At 43.6% G+C, this 19850-nt stretch overlaps 1 protein-coding gene across 6 annotated transcripts in view; it reads right to left on the bottom strand.

The window, feature by feature from the left end:
* Window positions 1-425: 425 nt before the first annotated feature.
* The window catches only part of KCNQ2 (potassium voltage-gated channel subfamily Q member 2), a 114545-nt gene continuing 95120 nt past the window's right edge, over window positions 426-19850 (bottom strand). For 2 of the 6 annotated variants that reach the window (XM_054046025.1, XM_054046026.1), the window contains 6 exons: window positions 17223-17446; window positions 16276-16384; window positions 13719-13850; window positions 10446-10553; window positions 2646-2769; window positions 426-1754 (listed from right to left, as the gene is read on the bottom strand). In XM_054046025.1, the coding sequence (XP_053902000.1) occupies window positions 1017-1754; window positions 2646-2769; window positions 10446-10553; window positions 13719-13850; window positions 16276-16384; window positions 17223-17446 (1435 nt within the window). In that variant the 3' untranslated portion in view covers window positions 426-1016. Of the gene's footprint in view, window positions 1755-2645; window positions 2770-10445; window positions 10554-13718; window positions 13851-16275; window positions 16385-17222; window positions 17447-19850 lie in introns of those variants that run through there. The other 4 variants (XM_054046021.1, XM_054046023.1, XM_054046022.1 and 1 more) reach the window with 3 other exon arrangements.

Genomic DNA, 19850 nt, shown 5'->3' with positions numbered 1-19850 from the left:
TTGCCGTGATCTCGAGTAACGTCCCTCTCCCCATAGCTCTGTCTCTTGTGGCTGTAAGTTCACCACAGTGCTGCTGGCAATATCAAAAATTACGAGAGCAACTTCAAGTTACTACACCCCCGTAGGTGGAATTATGGCTTCCCGTTCTGTACATTTTGGCAGATACATTATTAAATATAATACATGGTTTAAATGTAAAATGCCTTATCCCCAGTCCTATGTGGTGTTCCTCTTTGCCTTCAAAAACACATTTTGTGTCTTTGACCTTCCTCCTCCACCTAAGCCCCATGACAAATTTAATTTGAAAATCATTCTGGTTCCAAATGGTGCCTGCTAACATTCTACCTCGACTCATCTTGACAGCATACGTCTGTCTTAGGGCAATACCGTAACGTGAATGTAAACACCCCAATTTGACAAGAGCCAACTGGGCTTCCATGTATTATACAGTAATTACACTACATTCCTGAACGGTTAATGGAGGATCACGTTCCATAAATTCAAAAGTAATCATCATGTAACCTGGAATGTTTTACAAGACAGAAATAATCATGTATTTGCGGTGCAACTCCAAAGTATTTGACTGTGTAATCACCCAGTGTCAAGGTAAGGTAATTACCACGTAAAAGATATGTTCAGTCATCACTTAATCCCCCCACTGCCCCCAAAAAAACCTTGCAGGTGATATTTGTGCCCTGTACCCTAAAGGATTACCAAGAAATGTGGTTGCCTACCCTGTACTGTGACATCGTTTCACCTAATTATCTTAGAAAGATAGTATGAAAGAAATCCAGACACTTCAAGGCTCCGAATTATTCACCACAGTGGCATCTTTCTACTGAATGCTGGCTCAGCGTCTGTCCCCAGAGTAAGCTATAAGAAAATATCCACAAGCTAAGTATGTTCTGGAGTCATAAAACCTTAGCTGTAGATCTCCTCCAGAAGTTCGATGTGGGGACGGCATGAGTGGGCGGCTGGCCAGTGCGCTGACTTGGCTCAATAGATGTCAAAATGCTTCACTGTCTAGGGGCCGACCAGCCCATGTCACTGAAAGGTCCTTCACCTGTGGCTGATCTGGGAGGCGGGCCACAAGGTGTGCAGAGGTCAGAATCAGTGTCTGACTCTCCTTCTGCAATGTAGGGTCTGATTTTGGCACAGGGGGCCACTGCTGCATAGCAACCGTTGTTAAGGACATCCAAATTTTCTTTGGACTGGGAAATGCTAAATCCACTAAAGGAGCGTTCCAGTTCCTCATGATCCACCGACGGGATGGAAATGGACGTGTCACTGTCTCTCAAGGCGCTGTCATGGTGTTTAGCTGTAATGTCTTCGTTCCTCAGGTACTCGGCACTGGCCCTATTCCCGCTACTGTAAGCGGACAAGGAGCGCTCATGTGAAGGTGGGGGTGGGATTCTTACCAAAGAGCCAGGATCTCCAACTGGGGAGGATCCATGGCTATGCCGCTGGTATGGCTGGTGCTGCCAGGACGTTGAAGGGGGACACGTGTTGGTTGGCATTGTTGGGGCTGGTGGTGCAGAGAAATTCTTTTGTCCCATTGAACTGGTGGACCTGATGATCTTGATGATGCAGCCATTTTTGTCCATGTGCTCCCGGCTTTCTTCTGGACTGTGGTAGGGTGGCGCCGGGTCTGGTTCTTTGGACCCAAAATAGGCTTCTGCTTCCGTTGGTGCGATACCCATCCGCTGCATGTAAATGTTCACCAGAAAGTCCAGCTTCTTCTCCATGGACAGAACCTGCAAAATGTCACACAGTTCCCTGTGCTGAGTGATGTCTGTGGACCAATACCCTCTATACAAAGAGCTCCACTCCTGTCCATGCTCGAATGGGGATCTGAATTTCATAGATGACCCCTTCCTACACTGGCACAAATCGGACTTCCTTGAACTTTGAGAGAGAGCTGGGATGCAAATCCAGTCTGAACTTTGGCAAGGGCCTCTCTGCTTTTATGGAAGATGGATTTTTAAAAATATTTTTAAGTTGTTGTACCCCAAAATTGTCATTTAGTGCGTTGATTTGTTTCTGCAACGCCCTTCATGTTTTCTTTAAGCAAGCGTAAATGCTTGTGAAATGTGACCGATTTCAATGGGGCTGGAGAACACTCAGCCCCAGGCCAGAGGTGCTCAGCACTTCATTGGGTCAGGCCCTTACAGTGTGTGTATGGGGACTTTGTGTGAGCCTTGTGCTCTGGAGTGAATTTCACCTTGAACGAGGCATGGATCCGGTGGCAATGAAAATCACACCCACGGCCTCACTTGAAGTTGTTTAGGTTAGAAAGGGAACATTTCAAAGGCTCCGAGGTCACTTTGGAACCAATGATCTGTTTTCAAAAGGGACTTTGAGATTGAGGCTCCTAAGGACCTATGACTTTCAACGTGTCTTAGGCCCTTAAGGCTCAGATCCTCAAAAGTATTTTGGTGCCTATCTCCCAGGGGAGTTAGGTACTGACATACCTTTGAGTCTCTGGGCTTTAAGTACCGAAAGATCACTTTTACAAATAGGGTTTAAGCTGCTAAGTTATTTAGGCACCTTTGAAAAATCTTTCATCTATTCTTAATCTTAACTACTTTTAAAATCTCAACACACAACATGAACTTTTCCCTTATAAGAAACATCCCCCCCCATACCTGCTTTTCAACTTTTCCAAGTCTGCCCATCATGCTTGGGTCTTCTGGAAGCTCCCCCTCTGCTGACCCTTTGGTTCGATCCTTGTCGGTCATTGATGTCCCTCGTCCAACAATCTGGTCCACTCTACCAGGAACAGAAACAACCCCCCCACCCAGAAAAGGCCGTTGAGTTAGTCAGATACATCAAGGAAACAGGACTCTGCTAGCTGCTGACTCTTTGTGGACAAAGCAACAACCTCTCTCCCAACGAGCACTCAAAATTACTCACACAACCAGGGAGAGGCAGCTAAGTGTTATCTTCGATGTAAACAAGTCGCTATATTTTCACAGTAGTATTAGCAGAGTTTGAAATCTATCGATTCTGTTTCTATAGATAAAATCTGGCACGTTATGTTCAGTAAATTTGCCCACAGGGAAGAATTTCACTCTAAGCAGGGTTTCTACCAAATTAAATAGCATTTTATTTGTTACTGTTCATAATTTTGTTGTGAATAAAGTTGTCTGCCTGCTTTATCTAGATGAGATTCATGGTTTTCCACATCTTTACAGCCGAATCTTTTGCCTCTATAATAAATAATAATAAATTAATGGAGATATCCCATCTCCTAGAATTAGAAGGGACCTTGAAAGGTCATGGAGTCCAGCCCCCTGCCTTCACTAGCAGAACCAAGTACTGATTTTTCCCCAGATCCCTAAGTAGCCCCCTCAAGGATTAAACTCACAACCTTGGGTTTAGTAGGCCAATGCTCAAACCACTGAGCTATCCCTCCCCCCCACATAGTCATGTCCATCGAGATAAGAGTCTATAATTCAGCACTGGAATGGTTACATACCTTATTTGTAATCCCTTTTCCCCTGTCTAAGAATTTAAGGCTCCACATGGAAGGCGGAGGAGTCCATATAGGAAGTCACAAGCTAATTATATTTAATGCATCAAACCTAAATTTGCTCTATAGGTAATTAAACACGGGCATGTCCTGATCTAATAAAAACCAATAAGACATCTCCAAGCCAGGACATATTCTTAATCTTAACCCGATATATAGCCATCTCCCTAAACATAATCCTGGCAAACTTTACTCATGCATAATGTGCCAGAAGTGTAGGTGACAAAAAACAGATTAATTAATCTGGTTGAAACCAAGTTAGTTGTCTTGAGCAGGAATAAAAAATGCTTCTTATGCAGTTCTGCGGTGTGGGCAATGGATCCATGCACCAGTATGAGACAAAAAATGGGCTGAACGCAGACCGACAAAGGAAAATTAACAAACAAAACACAAGGAAAGGGATGAGACACAAGGCCATTTCCAACAACAGAGCAGTCTAGTTGGCTTTGCTTTTGTGTGTGTGTGTGGGGGGGGGCTAGCTTTTTATACTTTCTTTTTTTAAACTAGGGGGTTAGATCATCAGTTGATACGTAGTAGCACAGCTCCCTGGACCATATTAGAGAGACAGCAGTTTATACTAGGTGAGGATCTGGCTCAGGGAGATAGGGAAGATGAGCACCTCATAGCCAAGGTAGCAAATATATATAAGCAAAAAATATTTGATCCAGGTGAACTGACTTAGGTAATCCTTTATTTAGGCAGAAATTTTCGGTACTACTGCTTCATCTATAAAGTAACGTCTGACCATTTACTTACATGGTGAGTACCATGCGCTATAATTACAAGGGTGAGTAACATACATGCCTTATTTCTGTGTCGTATGCAAAGTGCATGTTATTTACATTTATGAAGACTACCAAATCTTCAGCAGAAGCATGTAATTATCAACATGGTAAAATCCTACAAAAACGTTGCAACCATGTAAGCAAAGAGACATTTAACAGGAAAACTGGGGCTACCTTGATTTGGAATCAGAGGCCATGATGTAGTAAAGTCACACTCTGATCTCCTTCCCTGCATGTATAAACATGGAGACCCAGTAAAACAATAGTCAGGGCATGTGTTTAAAGAAGCTAAAAGTCTAATCACTCCTGATTATTTGGAGAGGTCAAGGAAAGAGGTTGCTTTCTTGTCCTGGTGTAACATCCTGATGTAGTCATTGTACTGGAAGAGTTTTATTATTCTATTTGAAACCAAAACCAAAATGCCCTTCAATAATAATTGCCAACTAAGGAAATGAGAGAGAACAATTTGTAGTATGGAGGAAATTAAGGCAGCCCCACTGGGGTGCCTCAGAGCATGCGCTAACCCTAGAAATACTCTTTTGCTCTTATAACCCTGATCCAGAATGCACAGATGACAACGTAAGACTCCTGTTGACTTTGATGCAAGTGACTTAAGTTAGCCAACTGTTCAAAGGAGGGAGGGAGGGGAAAGCCTGAACAATGGAAAGCCTTCCTGCAACTTCCTCCAAAACCAGCATTTGCCTACACCAGCTTACCAAAAAAGGGCTTAACACACAAGCAAATGAATGCACTATTTCCCAGCTGGTGTGCACAAATATTTGTCCTCCCCAATGGTATTTTTGTACGTGCATTGTTTGTGCATACAAGTGAGCCTCCACTTTTTTTTTTTTTAAGTGGCCCTTACATCTGAACATTTCTGATGAAAGGGAAAAGAGAATTATTTTATAGCCTTCGTGTTTCGTTTCCATTTTAGAAATGTTGTTTGGCTTCATTTGGTGAATTTGGTTACTAATGGCCATCAGGGACTTTCAGCATTGGTTATTAACAGGTATTTTGCAGGCTGGCTGCTATGTAAATTTCCCAAATACATCTCTGCTTATATGTACACATCCTTGGCCTACAGCACACTTTACTAGTCTAGTCTTAGCCCTGGTCTACACTGGGGGCTGGAGGGATCGATCTAAGTTACACAACTTCAGCTACGTGAATAATGTAGCTGAAGTCGACGTACTTAGATCTATTTACCGCAGTGTCTTCACCGTGGTGAGTCGACTGCTGCCGCTCCCACGTCGACTCCACCTAAACTTCTCGTGGCGCTGGAGTGCAGGAGTCGACGGGAGAACGCTCGGGGGTCGATTTATCGCATCTAGACTAGACACGATAAATCGATCCCCGCTGGATTGATCGCTGCCCGCCGATCTGGCAGGTAGAGTAGACATACCTGTAGGCTCTTGCAGGGCACAGATTGTTAACTCTCCCTGTTGCATGGTGTTTTTACTGGGATGTAACTGAGCCTGACCATAGTAATTTCTGCGTAATGCTTTTTCACACAGATTTCTAGAAATGAAAGTTAGTGTTAGGATAGGATTTCTAAAGGGGCACATAAGGAAATTAGACAGCCAATTCCCACTGACCTTCAGTGGGAGTTAGTCCCCAATCCTTAAGGCACTTTTGAAAATCCCTTCACTTACGTATCACTAAGCCCCTTTTTCATCATTTTGTATTGCTGCTTTTTTTTTTTTTTTCAGTTCAACTCCATGGGAAACTAGATGTGCACAAAGTTTCAACGATAAACCAGCACGCTAGGTCTTCTTTCAAACCTGCCATAAAATGAAATCAAAGGCATCAATTCTTAAAGGCAGGTGCCAGAGTTGTGCCCCAAAGTGTTGTGCGCCAACCCTTTGTGCACCCCACTTCCACTAAATGAGCATTTCAACACCCAAGTCCGGTAATTATGTACCTAGCAATCCAGATGTCTGGGCAAATGCTGGATTGCAAGCAAAGGGCCATGTGTGTGTGTGTGTGTGTGTGTGTGTGTGTGTGTGAGAGAGCATGGGTGTGTGCTTAAGGGGGCACCTTTCCCCCTCTTACATCCCTGTGCAGGAATCAGGCACAACTGCAGTCCCTGTGGTCATGCGAGTGCAGAAAAGGCTCCGTTGCCAGCATCCCTGGGGCACCCCACACAGGGCAGGAAGAGGAGCAGAGCAGGTCGAGAACATGTTACACTTTCCTAAGGGCAGTGCAGGGTGAGCATTCTCACTGCTGCTGCGGGGAGAGGGGGGAATTCAGGAGGCCTCAGGCTTAACCTAAGGTGCACAATGTCTCCTGGGAGTTCCCCTGAAGCAGTGTGCTTCTGCACTAGCCCCAGGGAAAAGGCTTGTGCCATAAAGACACTATCTGGCCCCAAGTGGGTGCACTCACAAATTCCTGGGGATTTGTTTTAGGCATCAGCCTTTGAAAAATCTGTCCCTTGCTTTAGATTTGTGACGAAAGAGGATCAAAAGATTGCTGACGCTATGTGACCTACGGTATCACCTGCTAGGTTTGCCTGGTCCTGCTGCACCTTTAGTTTGAAAAAGCTTTATTATTATTTTATTATTTATTATTAAATTTTAAATAATATCTTTCCTTCTTTTGAATGATACAGAAAAATGTAAAATTCTTGCATCAGCCATGGTGCAGTTTTTCTCATGCTTCATGCTTACAGTTCATGCAAAGAGGTGTGTCGAATGCCACCCTCCGGCCAGAAGCAGACATCAAAGGTCAAACGGCTCAAATGAGGAAAAAATGAAAAGTTTGGAAATATTTATTCAGTTTCTTTTTTTTTTTTTTTTTACACAATCCAGGCACAGACACCAAACCCCCTTCATCCATGTCACATGACTGGCTACTTAACTTCTGATTGGTTAATAGTATTTGTACAAGACATATTTAATCTAATAATACCAACTACGCATGTCTATACTGCTCAAAAATATAGCTGGGGCTACCTGGATTTTAAAGTAATTGTATCTTGAATCAGCTGAACATCTGAAGTTCATGAGCATACAGTATGTGCTATACACTATAGGCTAAATTCTGCCCTCAGATACATGCTAGCAGTCCGTTGTCTTCACTGTGAGCTATATACATGTATCTGAAGGCAGAATGTGGTACTTACACACCCTTGGGCTGCCAAATACAATCCAGTCGGTTAAGAGAGTTCATGTGACTTCCAATAGTTTGGAACCACTGTTCTTCTAGCTGACCAAAAGGTGGTTTTTATTTTATTTCATGTTTTTGTAATTGTCTGGCCATCGGTTGGCTGAAATGAGGACATGTGATGTAAAATAGAAGAAGCTCAATGCAGGGTGGCTCGGCTGCTGTGGCACATTTAGGGCAAAACCACCTCAGAGCTGGGGTGATTATCTTATCACCCACTTTGGGCCAAATCTGGGAGGTCTTACTCAGCTATAATGTTTGCTGTAGTTTTGCCTGAATAAGAATGTCTGGATTTGGGGCTTGAATCCCGCAGGGTGCTGAAAGCTCTGGCCCCGCTCCATCAAAGCACTCAAGCAGGCGCTTAACTTTAAGCATCTGAGCAGTCCCCATTCACATAAGTGGGGCTATTCATGTCCTTAAAGTTAAGCCCGTGCTTAAGAGTTGTGCTGGATTGGGACCAGAATGCCTACAGGATTTAACTCTTTTTCACCAGAAGGGTGGTGAAGCACTGGAATGGGTTACCTCGGGAGGTGGTGGAATCTCCTTCCTTAGAGGTTTTTAAGGTCAGGCTTGACAAAGCCCTGGCTGGGATGATTTAGTTGGGGATTGGTCCTGCTTTGAGCAGGGGGTGGGACTAGATGACCTCCTGAGGTCCCTTCCAACCCTGATATTCTATGATTCTATGATTCTTGGTCCTAGGGTCCATTTGGGACTCCTCTGCTGCTTTCTAAGATTGTCAGCTGCACCCTAGTAAACAAAAACGATGGGGAAAATTAAATGAAAATGGGGCAATAAATACAAAATACCCCTAGGAGCCCCAGAGGGTAAAGCTCAATCATGCTGCAGGTAAGAATGGAATTATTTTCTGGTACTAAGGGTCAGAAATTGTTTATATAGCAGGAAAAAAATTCACCCCAAACAGTGACTGTTAATTTTAGCTCTGCAGTCAACTGAGGGAGGGTCAAAGTTCCCTGCAAGCTAAAAATGGAAGCAAGTTATAAAAAAAATATTTCCCAAAGGGTATAATAGTGTTATGCATACAAACATCCTGTTTTCGGTTGCGGGAGTTATATGCTTGTGAAGGAGCAGTATTAGGCTAATACAAAATAGAATTTTTAACATATGGGAGATAATATTATGCCTTGGGTTGAATGAGTGACCTGGAAAGGATAACATAAATACCCTCAGTTTGGCATTTTGGGCATCCTCTCTCATTTTTTCAATCTGCAAGGCAGTAATTTTAGTGTATTACCTCCACTCTAGCCAAGATATTTTGTACATTGTACATAATACGTAGCTACAACTATATACAATCTTTTTTTAAAGTGCATTTCAAAATATTGTTATGGCTGAGGAAACAATTTCATGTTTAAAACCTGTTTTCAGGTCCTGAACTTTCAGAAACAACTGTGACCTTTTGGGTTGAAATTTCTCAAGCTAGACCTAAGTTCAAAGTGGGAGGTTTCTGCAAGGTACAATCCAACTGGTTTTTTTCCATCTTTGAGTTAGCAGAGTGTGAATAAATAGGTTTGAAACAAAATTCACACACGTTTCTCAGGCACAGATAACTCAAAACAGCTTATATGGAAAACTACAGATCTGTCATGTATCTATGTATTTAGTTCTAAGTGAGGGCAAGCATATTTGGAAAAATATTTTGAAGGAATATCATAATTGTGTTTGAAAGCACCTTCCACCTGTGCACAGAATATGGCTTTCTACCAAATATATACATATCTATTCAGGTGTGATGCTCTAGATAAATGGGGAATATTTTGGTCAAAATGTTTGTCCCCATTCTTAAACCCACAGTTCACCTGTGAGTGTAAATCTGAGTATCAGAGGGGTAGCCGTGTTAGTCTGAATCTGTAAAAAGCAACAGAGGGTCCTGTGGTACCTTTAAGACTAACAGAAGTATTGGGAGCATAAGCTTTCATGGGTAAGAACCTCATTTCTTGCATCTGAAGAAGTGAGGTTCTTATCCCGAAAGCTTATGCTCCCAATATTTCTGTTAGTCTTAAAGGTGCCACAGGACCCTCTGTTGCTAAATCTGAGTAGTTACTTTGAACTATCTCATTGGGGTAACTACTCGTGTTTGTGCCTGCAACACATTTTGTTGGTGAAAGCTCACAGACACATAGGCGAGACCTCCCTCCAACTGAAAATGTGCATGTAACTGAGAGCACACTGTTGTTTATTTCACTGATAAGACCTACAGGAGTAAAATTTTCAAAATCACTTGGTGCTTCTGAATATTTTACCCAGAGTGAATCCTCAGTAATGTCAATAGTAAAATTCCCATTGATTTAAATGAGGCAAGGATTTGACAGAGAGTTTATTTTTGTACATATAATTAAGGATTCTTTTGAACACTCGGCCCAGCGTATGTAACATTTTTAGTGATACTATACATTTACTCTGGTCAATAGAGTTCGACCAGAGGTGAAAATGGTTCAGTGCATTTATTCACTTCCTTCCCTATAAATATGAAACACATTTGATTCTAATGTTGCCCACTGAAAAAAACATGGAATATGTTCATTTCAGTGAATATAGATGGGTAGATACACACACACAGAGTGAGAAGTTTTCCATTCTTTAGTTAATCTTAATTTACCTCTTCTTCTAGATGAAAATAACAAATCTTGTTGCTTTTGAAGGTATTTTTGTAGTCTTTTATAATTGGCTGCAATATCACAACAAATTATGATTTTACCATCCCAAACAACTACTTGAGGAAGACTGAATAATGCTCACAGAAGAAATCAATGGCTGTATAATTTTTTTCCTTAGACTTGTCTTAGTGTGAAAACCCATCGCCAAAGTACATCCAAGGGATTTTGAGTTATATGTGTCAGCGAGCTGCCTTATTAAGTGATACATGCCGTCATATACCTGGCATGAAAGGGGTTTGACATTAAGCAAATGAAAAATCCAGAGAAAGCGCCATTTTGGTTAATCCTAACCTAGGCGAGTATTGGGGTGACTCTTTAGAAGAGAGCATGGGTCCTTTGGTTGGATACTTCTTATGCCGGGGAGTTGAAGGGGGCGGGGGACCCACAATCATATCTATCCTGGCAAAGTAAATAAGAAAAAAGACACCAGCAAAATGCATAATGAAGCAACACGTAGAAAAAACTTGGTCGGAAAGTTGCAGAAACATAAGGAACAACTAAAAAAATAAAAAATAAAAGACAGAGAGAGAGAGAGAGAATTGGAAAATATATGCTGCTCGAAAAAGAATGCAGCATTATATTGCCTGATCGTTCGTGGTTAATGCCAAATCTTATCTGGCCAAACATAAGATTCATGGAACTGGGCATCAAAAGAACGTCACCGCTGCTTAAAATGGGAGTCACTCTGCATATAATAGGCAACATACTGTACACACTGGAATATATTTGCATATATGTGGCAATGTCCCATTGGAAATGTCAGATATAAGACAATATATATTCTCCTTTCTATTACAGTGATAGATAAAACATCCTCAGCAAGGTGTAAATGAAGTACACTGTGGACTTGTACACTCAGTGAATGAAATGTATCCATGGTTGGAAAGGTGTTGGAAAGGGAGGTGAGCCAGGGACAGAATACCAAAAAGAACCAATTACAGACACGTCACAAGAGCAGTGACAGAGAGTTATGAATGATTAAAGAGAAAAGTGCATGTAAAGACCACCACACGTTTGCCTGAATAAAGATTTAACCCAACAAAACACTGGCCACAGAAGGCTAATGTTAAACATCATCACAAACTCACTCTCTCTCTCAGAGAGAGAACGTATTGCCTTGGTCCCTCATTCTTGCAGGGAGTATTAATCGATCATAGCTCTACACCAGTGGCAAATTGCATTGTCCCATTTCCCTGCCCCCCATACCAGCTCCACTGTGCTGATCAGCATGTGATGGGGCGCACCCAAGTCTCGGCCTCTTCCCCAGCCATGCCCTGCTCATTCTCCACCAACCTGTTCTGGGGACGGGGGAGTAGGTGAGAGCACAATGTCCTGCGTGCATAAGATGAAGGTCCAGGTAGCCTACATGGGGCTCAAGGAGATAGTTTTACTGCTTCCTTCCTTCCCAGGATAGAAGGAAGTACAGTCTACGTCACAATCTGCCCCAATGATTACTGCATGTCACTGCACAGATGCAACTGAGAGGGGCATTTGGCCTTGTCTTTCAAAACAGCCACTCCCTGTTCCACCCAAAAATCAACGAGCCGCACAACTTTCTTTTTGGAACACACAATCTCAGAACAAGAAAAATGGAGGCAGGACTGGAGAACCTTGCCAGGGACAAGGTTCAGCTGAAGACCCCAAAAAGTATGGGTGCCTATCTAGATCTTCCCTAACCTAGACAGACTATTTTACTGTGCACACCTCGGCTGGAAATCTCAAAAGGAAAGATTTTACTCAAGTGATTTCATACTCTTACAGCTAAGCCTGGGCTTAAGTGCTTTGCTAGACACAGTGGGTTTGTGATACCAAGCTCAGTCCTACTCTTCGAATGACTCTCACAATGACATGACGAATCAAGAATTAACTGGGAATATAAGTAACACACAGTATTCTGGCAACACAAGTACTTTTATGGGGGATATGAGGTAACAGACATTGATTTATCTCCAATTGTGGCTCCATCATTTAGATTTTGAAATTAAAGAACCAAGGACAACGTTCAGTTTCCTGTCATATGCCTTATCCGTGCAAAGGACCCAATCTAATTCCTTTTGAAGTCAATGGAAAAATTTCCATTGGCTTCAATGGGGGTTGGAGAAAGACCCTTTTAGGCTGTAGAGAAGCATCCACTTGAGCACCCATTTTTCATCTATAAGTTTGCAGAGGCAAATATTTACATGACGTTACTTGGTTGTCTCTACCTGATACACAGGCACAAGCAGTTAGTTAGGCATATAAGTGACATTCACTTTGACTGAAAGTAATTTAAGGTGCCTTGAGTTACATGTATCTACACATTGTAGGCCGCAAAGGGCAGGTTTTCTTAATTGACACGATTGAGGGTTATTTGTAAGGAGAGAGGGTAGAGTTCTTACTGTCAATGGCTTTTCTCTCATCCACGGTTCATAGGTTTGAATTCAAACTTTTTCTGAGGTAAAATAATTTGGGCGTTGGAGAGGAAGGGTGGAGTTTAAAGTATCTCTCTCTCTCTCCCTCCTTTTATACTCTTCCTAATGCTTCCTCTTCCATACAGTTTAAACACAAGGAGCTCGATCCTGTCCTGCGTTAGTGCATCCCCTTTATGCAGTCCCTCGTCTACAAAACCAACTCAGTACCCTCGGACAGTTATACAGCGGATGCAGTTTAGTTCCTGTTTCTCTGAGACTACCCAGCTGGGCTGATATGTTAAACTCCCATATTTTTAAGACATTCTTCCCCCATTCCCACCCAATCCAAACAGAGGTCAGACTCCTCCCACTTCCCAGGGCAGAAGCTGTAAAATAATTACAAGAGCCTCTCATACTGGGGCCATTTTTCTAATAGCTCCTTTATTCTTAACAAGAGGGCCAAAAATGGTACTTTCAAGGTAGCTCCTTTATTTTATTTCACTGCTGGAAAGGACACCCGATATGCCACACAGCCCCCCCCCCCCCCCCCGAATGGTGATGTCAAATCGTAAGTATCCAACAACAAAGCACTGAGACGTATGTTCCAAAATGCTTTTGAAAGATTTATGTACACCCCGGTCTGCTCTTTGACCACATGCTGGGCCACAGTGAGGGAAGTTCTTCACATATTCTCTGGTAATGGCTGAAATGTGAACAACCAGCTTGTGTGTGTGGAGTGGGATGGGGAAGGGGAGAGGGCAGGATCCTTCTGTAAGGATTCTCTGGTGGTGCCATGGTATGGGAAGTAACACAGGTTTATTGGCACAAGGAGATGGAACAGAGTTTGCTTCTGTTTCATAACAGAGCCTCAGGCTGTTTCTGGAGCCTGTCTAGCACCCTTACCCAGAATGCACAGCTCCCTCCCCTAGACTGGACACTAGAAATAAGGGGCACTATAAAACTAATCTGTCCTCCCGGCACTCTGTGCCAAAAATTCACCCCATGTGGCCACCTCACAACCAGACGTCATTCAGAAATCCATTGTTTTCCATTACGCTTTTTCTTAGAAAGAAAAATAGGATGTGGCTGTTTAAAGAAAGGACTTTATCTTAACCCCCTCACTCCTATCATCCACCACTGGGATGCTATCACAACAAACAGTGGAGTCTCTTGCCTGGACTGGAGATTTTTAATCCGGGAGAGCATGTCCAAGTGACCGGCTGAATACTGCTCGATGACATCCATCACATCGTAAGGCCGAAGGCTCTCCTTGAACTTCCGTTTGGAAACAAGGAATTTCATGATGCTAGGGGAGAGAGAAAGGAAAAAATAGATTCCCCATGCTGGAGCCGTGTGCTGTAGAGTGACAGGCATGCCAATGCTGCAGAGAGCTACTTGGGAGTCAGAGCGGAAGAAGACATTTGAAAAGCTAACACTGTCTGAGGCTACTTTAGATAAAGCAAAGAGAACCAAAGCTCAAGCTGTAGGGCTCCAAACGCTTCCAGGGCTGCTGGTCTCACTAGCCAGGTTGGTGGAAAATCTTCCAGGTAGGGGAGGAGCCTCAGTAATGCACAGCATCCACAACCCCCAGCTTGCCCCACTGGAGATCTTGGGGGGCAGATTGGACCAACCCAGCTGACCAAGAATAGGGTCTGATCGGGGCACACAGAGAAGGTGCTGATTCAGTGCCTCTCCTAGGTGGCCACAGCAATTTAAAGCTGCTCCCCCTGGCAGAAGCCCCATAGTAGCAGTCAACCCTCCCAGCCCAGAGGTGTGCAAATGGTAATCCCCAATGCCTCAAAGGTGTCGATGCTGTGGGTTAAGGTATCTAGGATGGGGAAAGGGCCAGCGTTTTCTTGAGGCTCTGTGCTTGCTTTAATATCCTCCTTATGCCTTTCATGCTGATGCCAGCAGGAAGCACAGATCCAGCCCCCCCAAAAGTTAATAATTGGACAATATTCTCTGGTGGGTGTGTATTTTTTCCTGCTTATTCTTCAATCCTCATGCGGGGCAGCAATGCATTTAGTGGGGCGGGGAAACGGCATCTATATATCCCTGCCTCACCGAGGATTGAAGCTCAACTCCCCAACCCAGCAAAGGGCCCACTCATAATCCAAGCAGTACAGAAGGGCAAAGCCCTTGGTATTTGGATGGTGCACGTTAGGTGGGGGTTCCCAGTATCTGAATACTGTCTGGATCTCAGATATGAGCCGAATAAGAATAATAGGCCACCCCTTAGCCACAGAACTTTCCTCTCCTAACAACAAGCCCTGTGCTTCTCTTTCTCCGCTTACCTGTAGCCATTTTCTGAGGAGAGACTGATTTTTCAACCCCTCCCAGAAAATTCTGCGGGAAAATGGCTCCTCCTTTAAGGCAGTGGAGAGAAGTGGGACAGACAGCTACTAGGTTTCTATCAGTAAATGGCTGAAAGTAATGGAGCAACCTGGGCCTGTGTGGGGTGGGAGTGGCAGGGGCCTCTGGGAAAGGAAGGGAATGGTTATCCCCTTCTGACCTGGATTGCTTTCCTCAGCCTCTGATGGAAGCCTCCTGTAAAGACATGATATAGTGACAAAGGGTGCCAGATGGTTAGGACATGAGCTCCAGTGGTTCCCAGTGGCTCAGAAAAAAACTTCCTGAGCTGGAGGGCATGTATTATACTGGGTGATCTTGTCTGAGTGTGCATGCCTACCTCACTGATCTCTAGGTGCCAGACAACTAGAGGCTGTAAATCTTAATATTGTTATTACGATAGCTAATAGAGATTATCATTTAGGATGAGTCAGAGGAGCCCATGGTTTTGAAGCCCAGGGGCCTGTGTCCCCTCCCCAGAGCTGCACGTGTGCATTGTAGATGATGACTCTTATGTCTAGATCTGTGCAAATGGCCCATTGGCAACATGGTGGGTGAATTCCAATGTTTTCACTTCTTGAACCTTGCCACTCTCGAGGTGCCCCCAAGGCGCTGTTCTAAAGCTACTCCCACAGTCTTTCCAACAAGAGGAGGCTGGGTCTCAGAATAAGATCTGGATCCTCTAGGTGGCAATTCTGTTTGCTAGGGCGTAGGTCACCGGACAGACATCTTGACTGAACCACACAGGAGAGGAATGGAGATGAGCACCCAGGCCCCAAACTGGTTCTAGCACCCAGGCCCCAAACAATAAGTTTGGCTCTGGATCCAGAGTGTAGCTGAATCCTCCAGCTCTGTGAGGAGGAGGAATACCAGTGCTAGACACTGCCAGATTGTGGGGATGTTCAGCCTAGGATCCAAATTCAAAGTGTGTGGCTTATAGAGAGGGGTAGGCCAGCTGGACCCACCAGTGTAAGTGGGGATTTAGATAAGCATTTTGTGTCCATACTTCTGACAGCTAAAAAGGACAACATAGCCCCGGTGCCCTTCGGTCCGTCAGACTCGTGTGTCCTCTCTCCATCCGGTTTTGTAAATGTCAGCATTTAACCACGAAGCGAGTGATATGATTTGGAAGTAACACTGTTAGGGTGTTTCCCCATTTCTCCCTTTACTCCTCCTCCAAGCAAAAACTGTTTTCCCCGCTTAGCTTTATACAAAGGAAAACAGAGCACCAGGGGGGGATCCAGCCAGCAGCAATGGGATTTCTGCATTATTCAATGCTGCTTGGTTTACAAATACCCTTATTATTTATTTTCCTTTAACATTTCACCATGTAGGGAGGCCTCTCCATCCTCCTTCCTCCTCTCCTCCTTTTCCTTTCTTACCACACTGCCCTGATGCTGACTTTAAGTCCTGGCGTTAAATCTTCCGTCACAAACTCGCAGTTGCAGCTTTTGTTATCATCGGGAATGTCTTCTCCAGGGAGGCTCGCTTCTGGGTTTAAAAGAAAGAATGAAAAAGAGAATCCACAGCTAATCATTGCAGCAGGAGGAATGGGAGCATCAGACTCCAGAAGTGAGCACATGGAAGACATAAATGGCATGTTACCTTTGCATCTTAACAAAAGCTTTCTCTCCCTCTGAGCTAGGCTAAGATGACATCTGATACCACCAGTTTCAGTCCCTATCTGTCTTTAAGGGCAGCACATAACTGAATCCTCTTTCCTCTCCCACCCCAGCATCTTCATGTGGCTAAAACAATACCTTATGACGTGCTAATAAGGGAGAGAACGAAACAGATCAGTAAGTCTAGATGGTTCAAATCCCCTTCACCTCCTCCAAACTGGCTGAGCCAGTAAGGATCCTGTTTAAATGAACTGCCTATTATTAAAATCTTCAAGTAAGAGTAAGAATCATTGGATATAGATTCTCCAACTTCCCCTGCTACTGGGTAATCGGTATCTGATCCCTTTCGTGGTGGGCACATAGATGGTTGGAGACAAAGAGATATGCACAGAATATCCAGAGACAACTCTTGATCAAATTATTCTGAGAAGCTTAAATATCTAAATCAGAAGGTAAATAATTTAAGGATCAAACCCCCCATATTTCCTATGTGAAGCTGAATGCCTTATACTGTACCAAGTAATGGAGACATCCTTATTGACTATCTGCTGGATTCACACCTGCCAGCAAAATTCCTGTTGTGGCAGCACCATGCAGATCTTCCACCCAAGCGCTGACCCAGCCTGACCCCACTTAGCCTGGGAGGAAACCAACAGGATGGCAGTCCATGGTGACAAGGCAAAATGGCTGCCCTCAGAAGCTCTCACCTTCAGAGTTCTGTCGAGACGCAGCTCCCTTGATCCGGAATGCTTGCCGGGCTCGGCTCCGGTCTCCAAAGCTCCAACTTTTGGGCACTTTGCTTGGGCTATCTTCAATGCTCTGATCAGCGCTGGGGGATCTCCGGAGGCTCTGAGCCTGTGGAGAGCTTTTCCCTTTAGTTCCAGAACCTCGGGGACTGGAGAAGACACGGTCTTTCAAGCTGACCTTCTGACTATTCATGGAAACAAATTGAAACAAAGACAAAAAGGAGACAGCAGGGGGAGTCACTCTGGAAACCGCACATCCCTTCCCCGTCAGTCCTTAGAAACCCACGGCATTACAAAGCAGCAGTGAGATGTGTCCAGTTTTTATTTTTTTAGAGCATTTCAGAATGGTTTCCATCATCGTGAATGAAATGCGAGGGATCGTTAATTAGGAAAAAATAATGGAAGTTTAAACAGAAACCCCTCCTATTATTAGAGGGCTTGCTGAACAGAATGGCATGAAACAATGATGTCGATGGTTCCTTCCATCATTTATTGGTTCCTATGATGAGTTATGATGCTTTTTTCCACAGTTTCCATCAAAAATCCTTTTTCGATACGAAAATATTAGCAAAAGTTTACCAAAAAAGTTTAAAGTAAAGTTAAAAAGCTATTTATGCCTTTTCAGGCCAGTCACCTGTCTCTTTTCCCCTTCCGCTCACGCCATCTTTTCTACCGACTGAAAAAGTTCTCAAGCCCTTTTCTATCCTCAGGTTAAAATAAAAATCTTTTTCTGTTCACATAATGAATGTTAACAACACAGTTGTGAATTAAAATCCTAATAAGGATTTGAGGTTAAAAAGCACTTGCATATTTACTAGGGCTGCTCAAATATTTGCAGCAAAATTGGAATACTTCAAAATCTGAGATGTTTGCACTTAATTGCAATTTCTTTAAAATGATCCAATTTTATTGCAAAATATTCTGGTTTTTGCTTGAAAACCATCCTGTTTTTGGAGTAAAGATGATTCCCGTTGATAAACAGTCTTATTGTGGAGCCAAACCTCTCTATTTTCAAATTTCTGAATTCTGAAATTTCAAATGAAGATGATGAATTTTCACATGAAACTTCCAAAAAATGATTTTGTGAAACTTTATGAAAGGGACAAAACTTGATAATTGCAACATTCCCAGGAACAAAACTGAAAATATTTTTAGTTTTGCATAGACCTAATATTTGCCAAATGCCAACTGATTATTAACAGAAGATATTTATTGAGAATAGATAACTACTACAAAGCACTTCCTCATTTATCCAATATTTTATATAAATGTAAATTCAAGCCTGAGTAAAGTTCAGACGTAATTTCCAAGTGGTTTCTACCACAATAACAGTTAACATTCTGCACTGGAACATCTTACAAACTCAGCAGCAGAGGTGCAATGAACTGACTGAATCAAGGCGCTGATTATGCTTAGGAAAGTGACTCAGAGAGAAGGGTATTGTGGGAACTTATCCTATCTCAATGACTTCTAGGTGAAACTTGCTTAGTTAAAGTAGCAAAGATTTATTTTTTCTAGCTGTCAGTGCCGCCACCTCAGATCTAAGAAATAAGCTGCCTCTTATTTCATCGTTAATAATAAAGATTCTGCAGTTACAATATAGCTGTGGATATGTGAGACAGCTTTATCGGCTGCACTGCGCTGCCAGGAGCATTTGGTTTTGTCAGTAAAGGAACCAGACACACAGGGAGCAGATCCGTTGTGCTATTTTTACATAGTCGCTTTATAGTGTGAAACCTCATTGTACAGACTGATCAAAATGCTTAACTAGAACTCTAATTCTATCTAAGAGCAAAACACAGGTGCCCTAAATTAGAGGCACAGGTGAAGCTACTTTTTAAATCTGATCCTAAATGAAGGGTGTTCTTGTAGCCTATTCATTTGCAAGGCTCATTTGTGTTATATGTACAGTTTGATTTCTTTATTCTACAAGGTCTGTTTAAATATTTTATCTGACAAAGTCTGCCAAAAGCTAAAATCCAGAATTCAATCGTATCTCTTAGCGCTTCATCCTGAGAGGTGCTGCATACCTGAATTGGTTTTCTTGAGAATTGTGCATGCTCAGCATGTAAAGATTGTTTATCCCTAAGAACGGCCATACTGGGTCAGATCAAAGGTCCATCTAGCCCAGGGGTCAGCAACGTTCGGCACACGGCTCGCCAGGGTAAGCACCCTAGTGGGCCGGGCCAGTTTATTTACCTGCTGACGCGGCAGGTTCGGCCGATCGCGGCCCCGACTCGCCACGGTTCGCCGTCCTGGGCCAATGGGGGTGGCAGGAAGCGGCGCGGGTGAGGGATGTGCTGGCCGTGGCTTCCCGCTGCCCCCATTGGCCCTGGACAGTGAACCGCGGCTAGTGGGGGCCGCGATCGGCCGAACCTGCCGCGTCAGCAGGTAAATAAACTGGCCCGGCCCGCTAGGGTGCTTACCCTGGCGAGCCACGTGCCGAACGTTGCCAACCCCTGATCTAGCCCAATATCCTGTCTTCCGACAGTGGCCAATGCCAGGTGCCCCAGAGGGAATGAACAGAACAGGTAATCATTAAGTGATCCATCCCCTGTCGCCCATTCCCAGCTTCTGGCAAACAGAGGC

The sequence above is a fragment of the Malaclemys terrapin genome, chromosome 12 (assembly GCF_027887155.1).
Source record: "Malaclemys terrapin pileata isolate rMalTer1 chromosome 12, rMalTer1.hap1, whole genome shotgun sequence".
Lineage (NCBI taxonomy): Eukaryota > Metazoa > Chordata > Testudines > Emydidae > Malaclemys > Malaclemys terrapin.
This window is presented reverse-complemented; position numbering and strand designations above follow the sequence as displayed.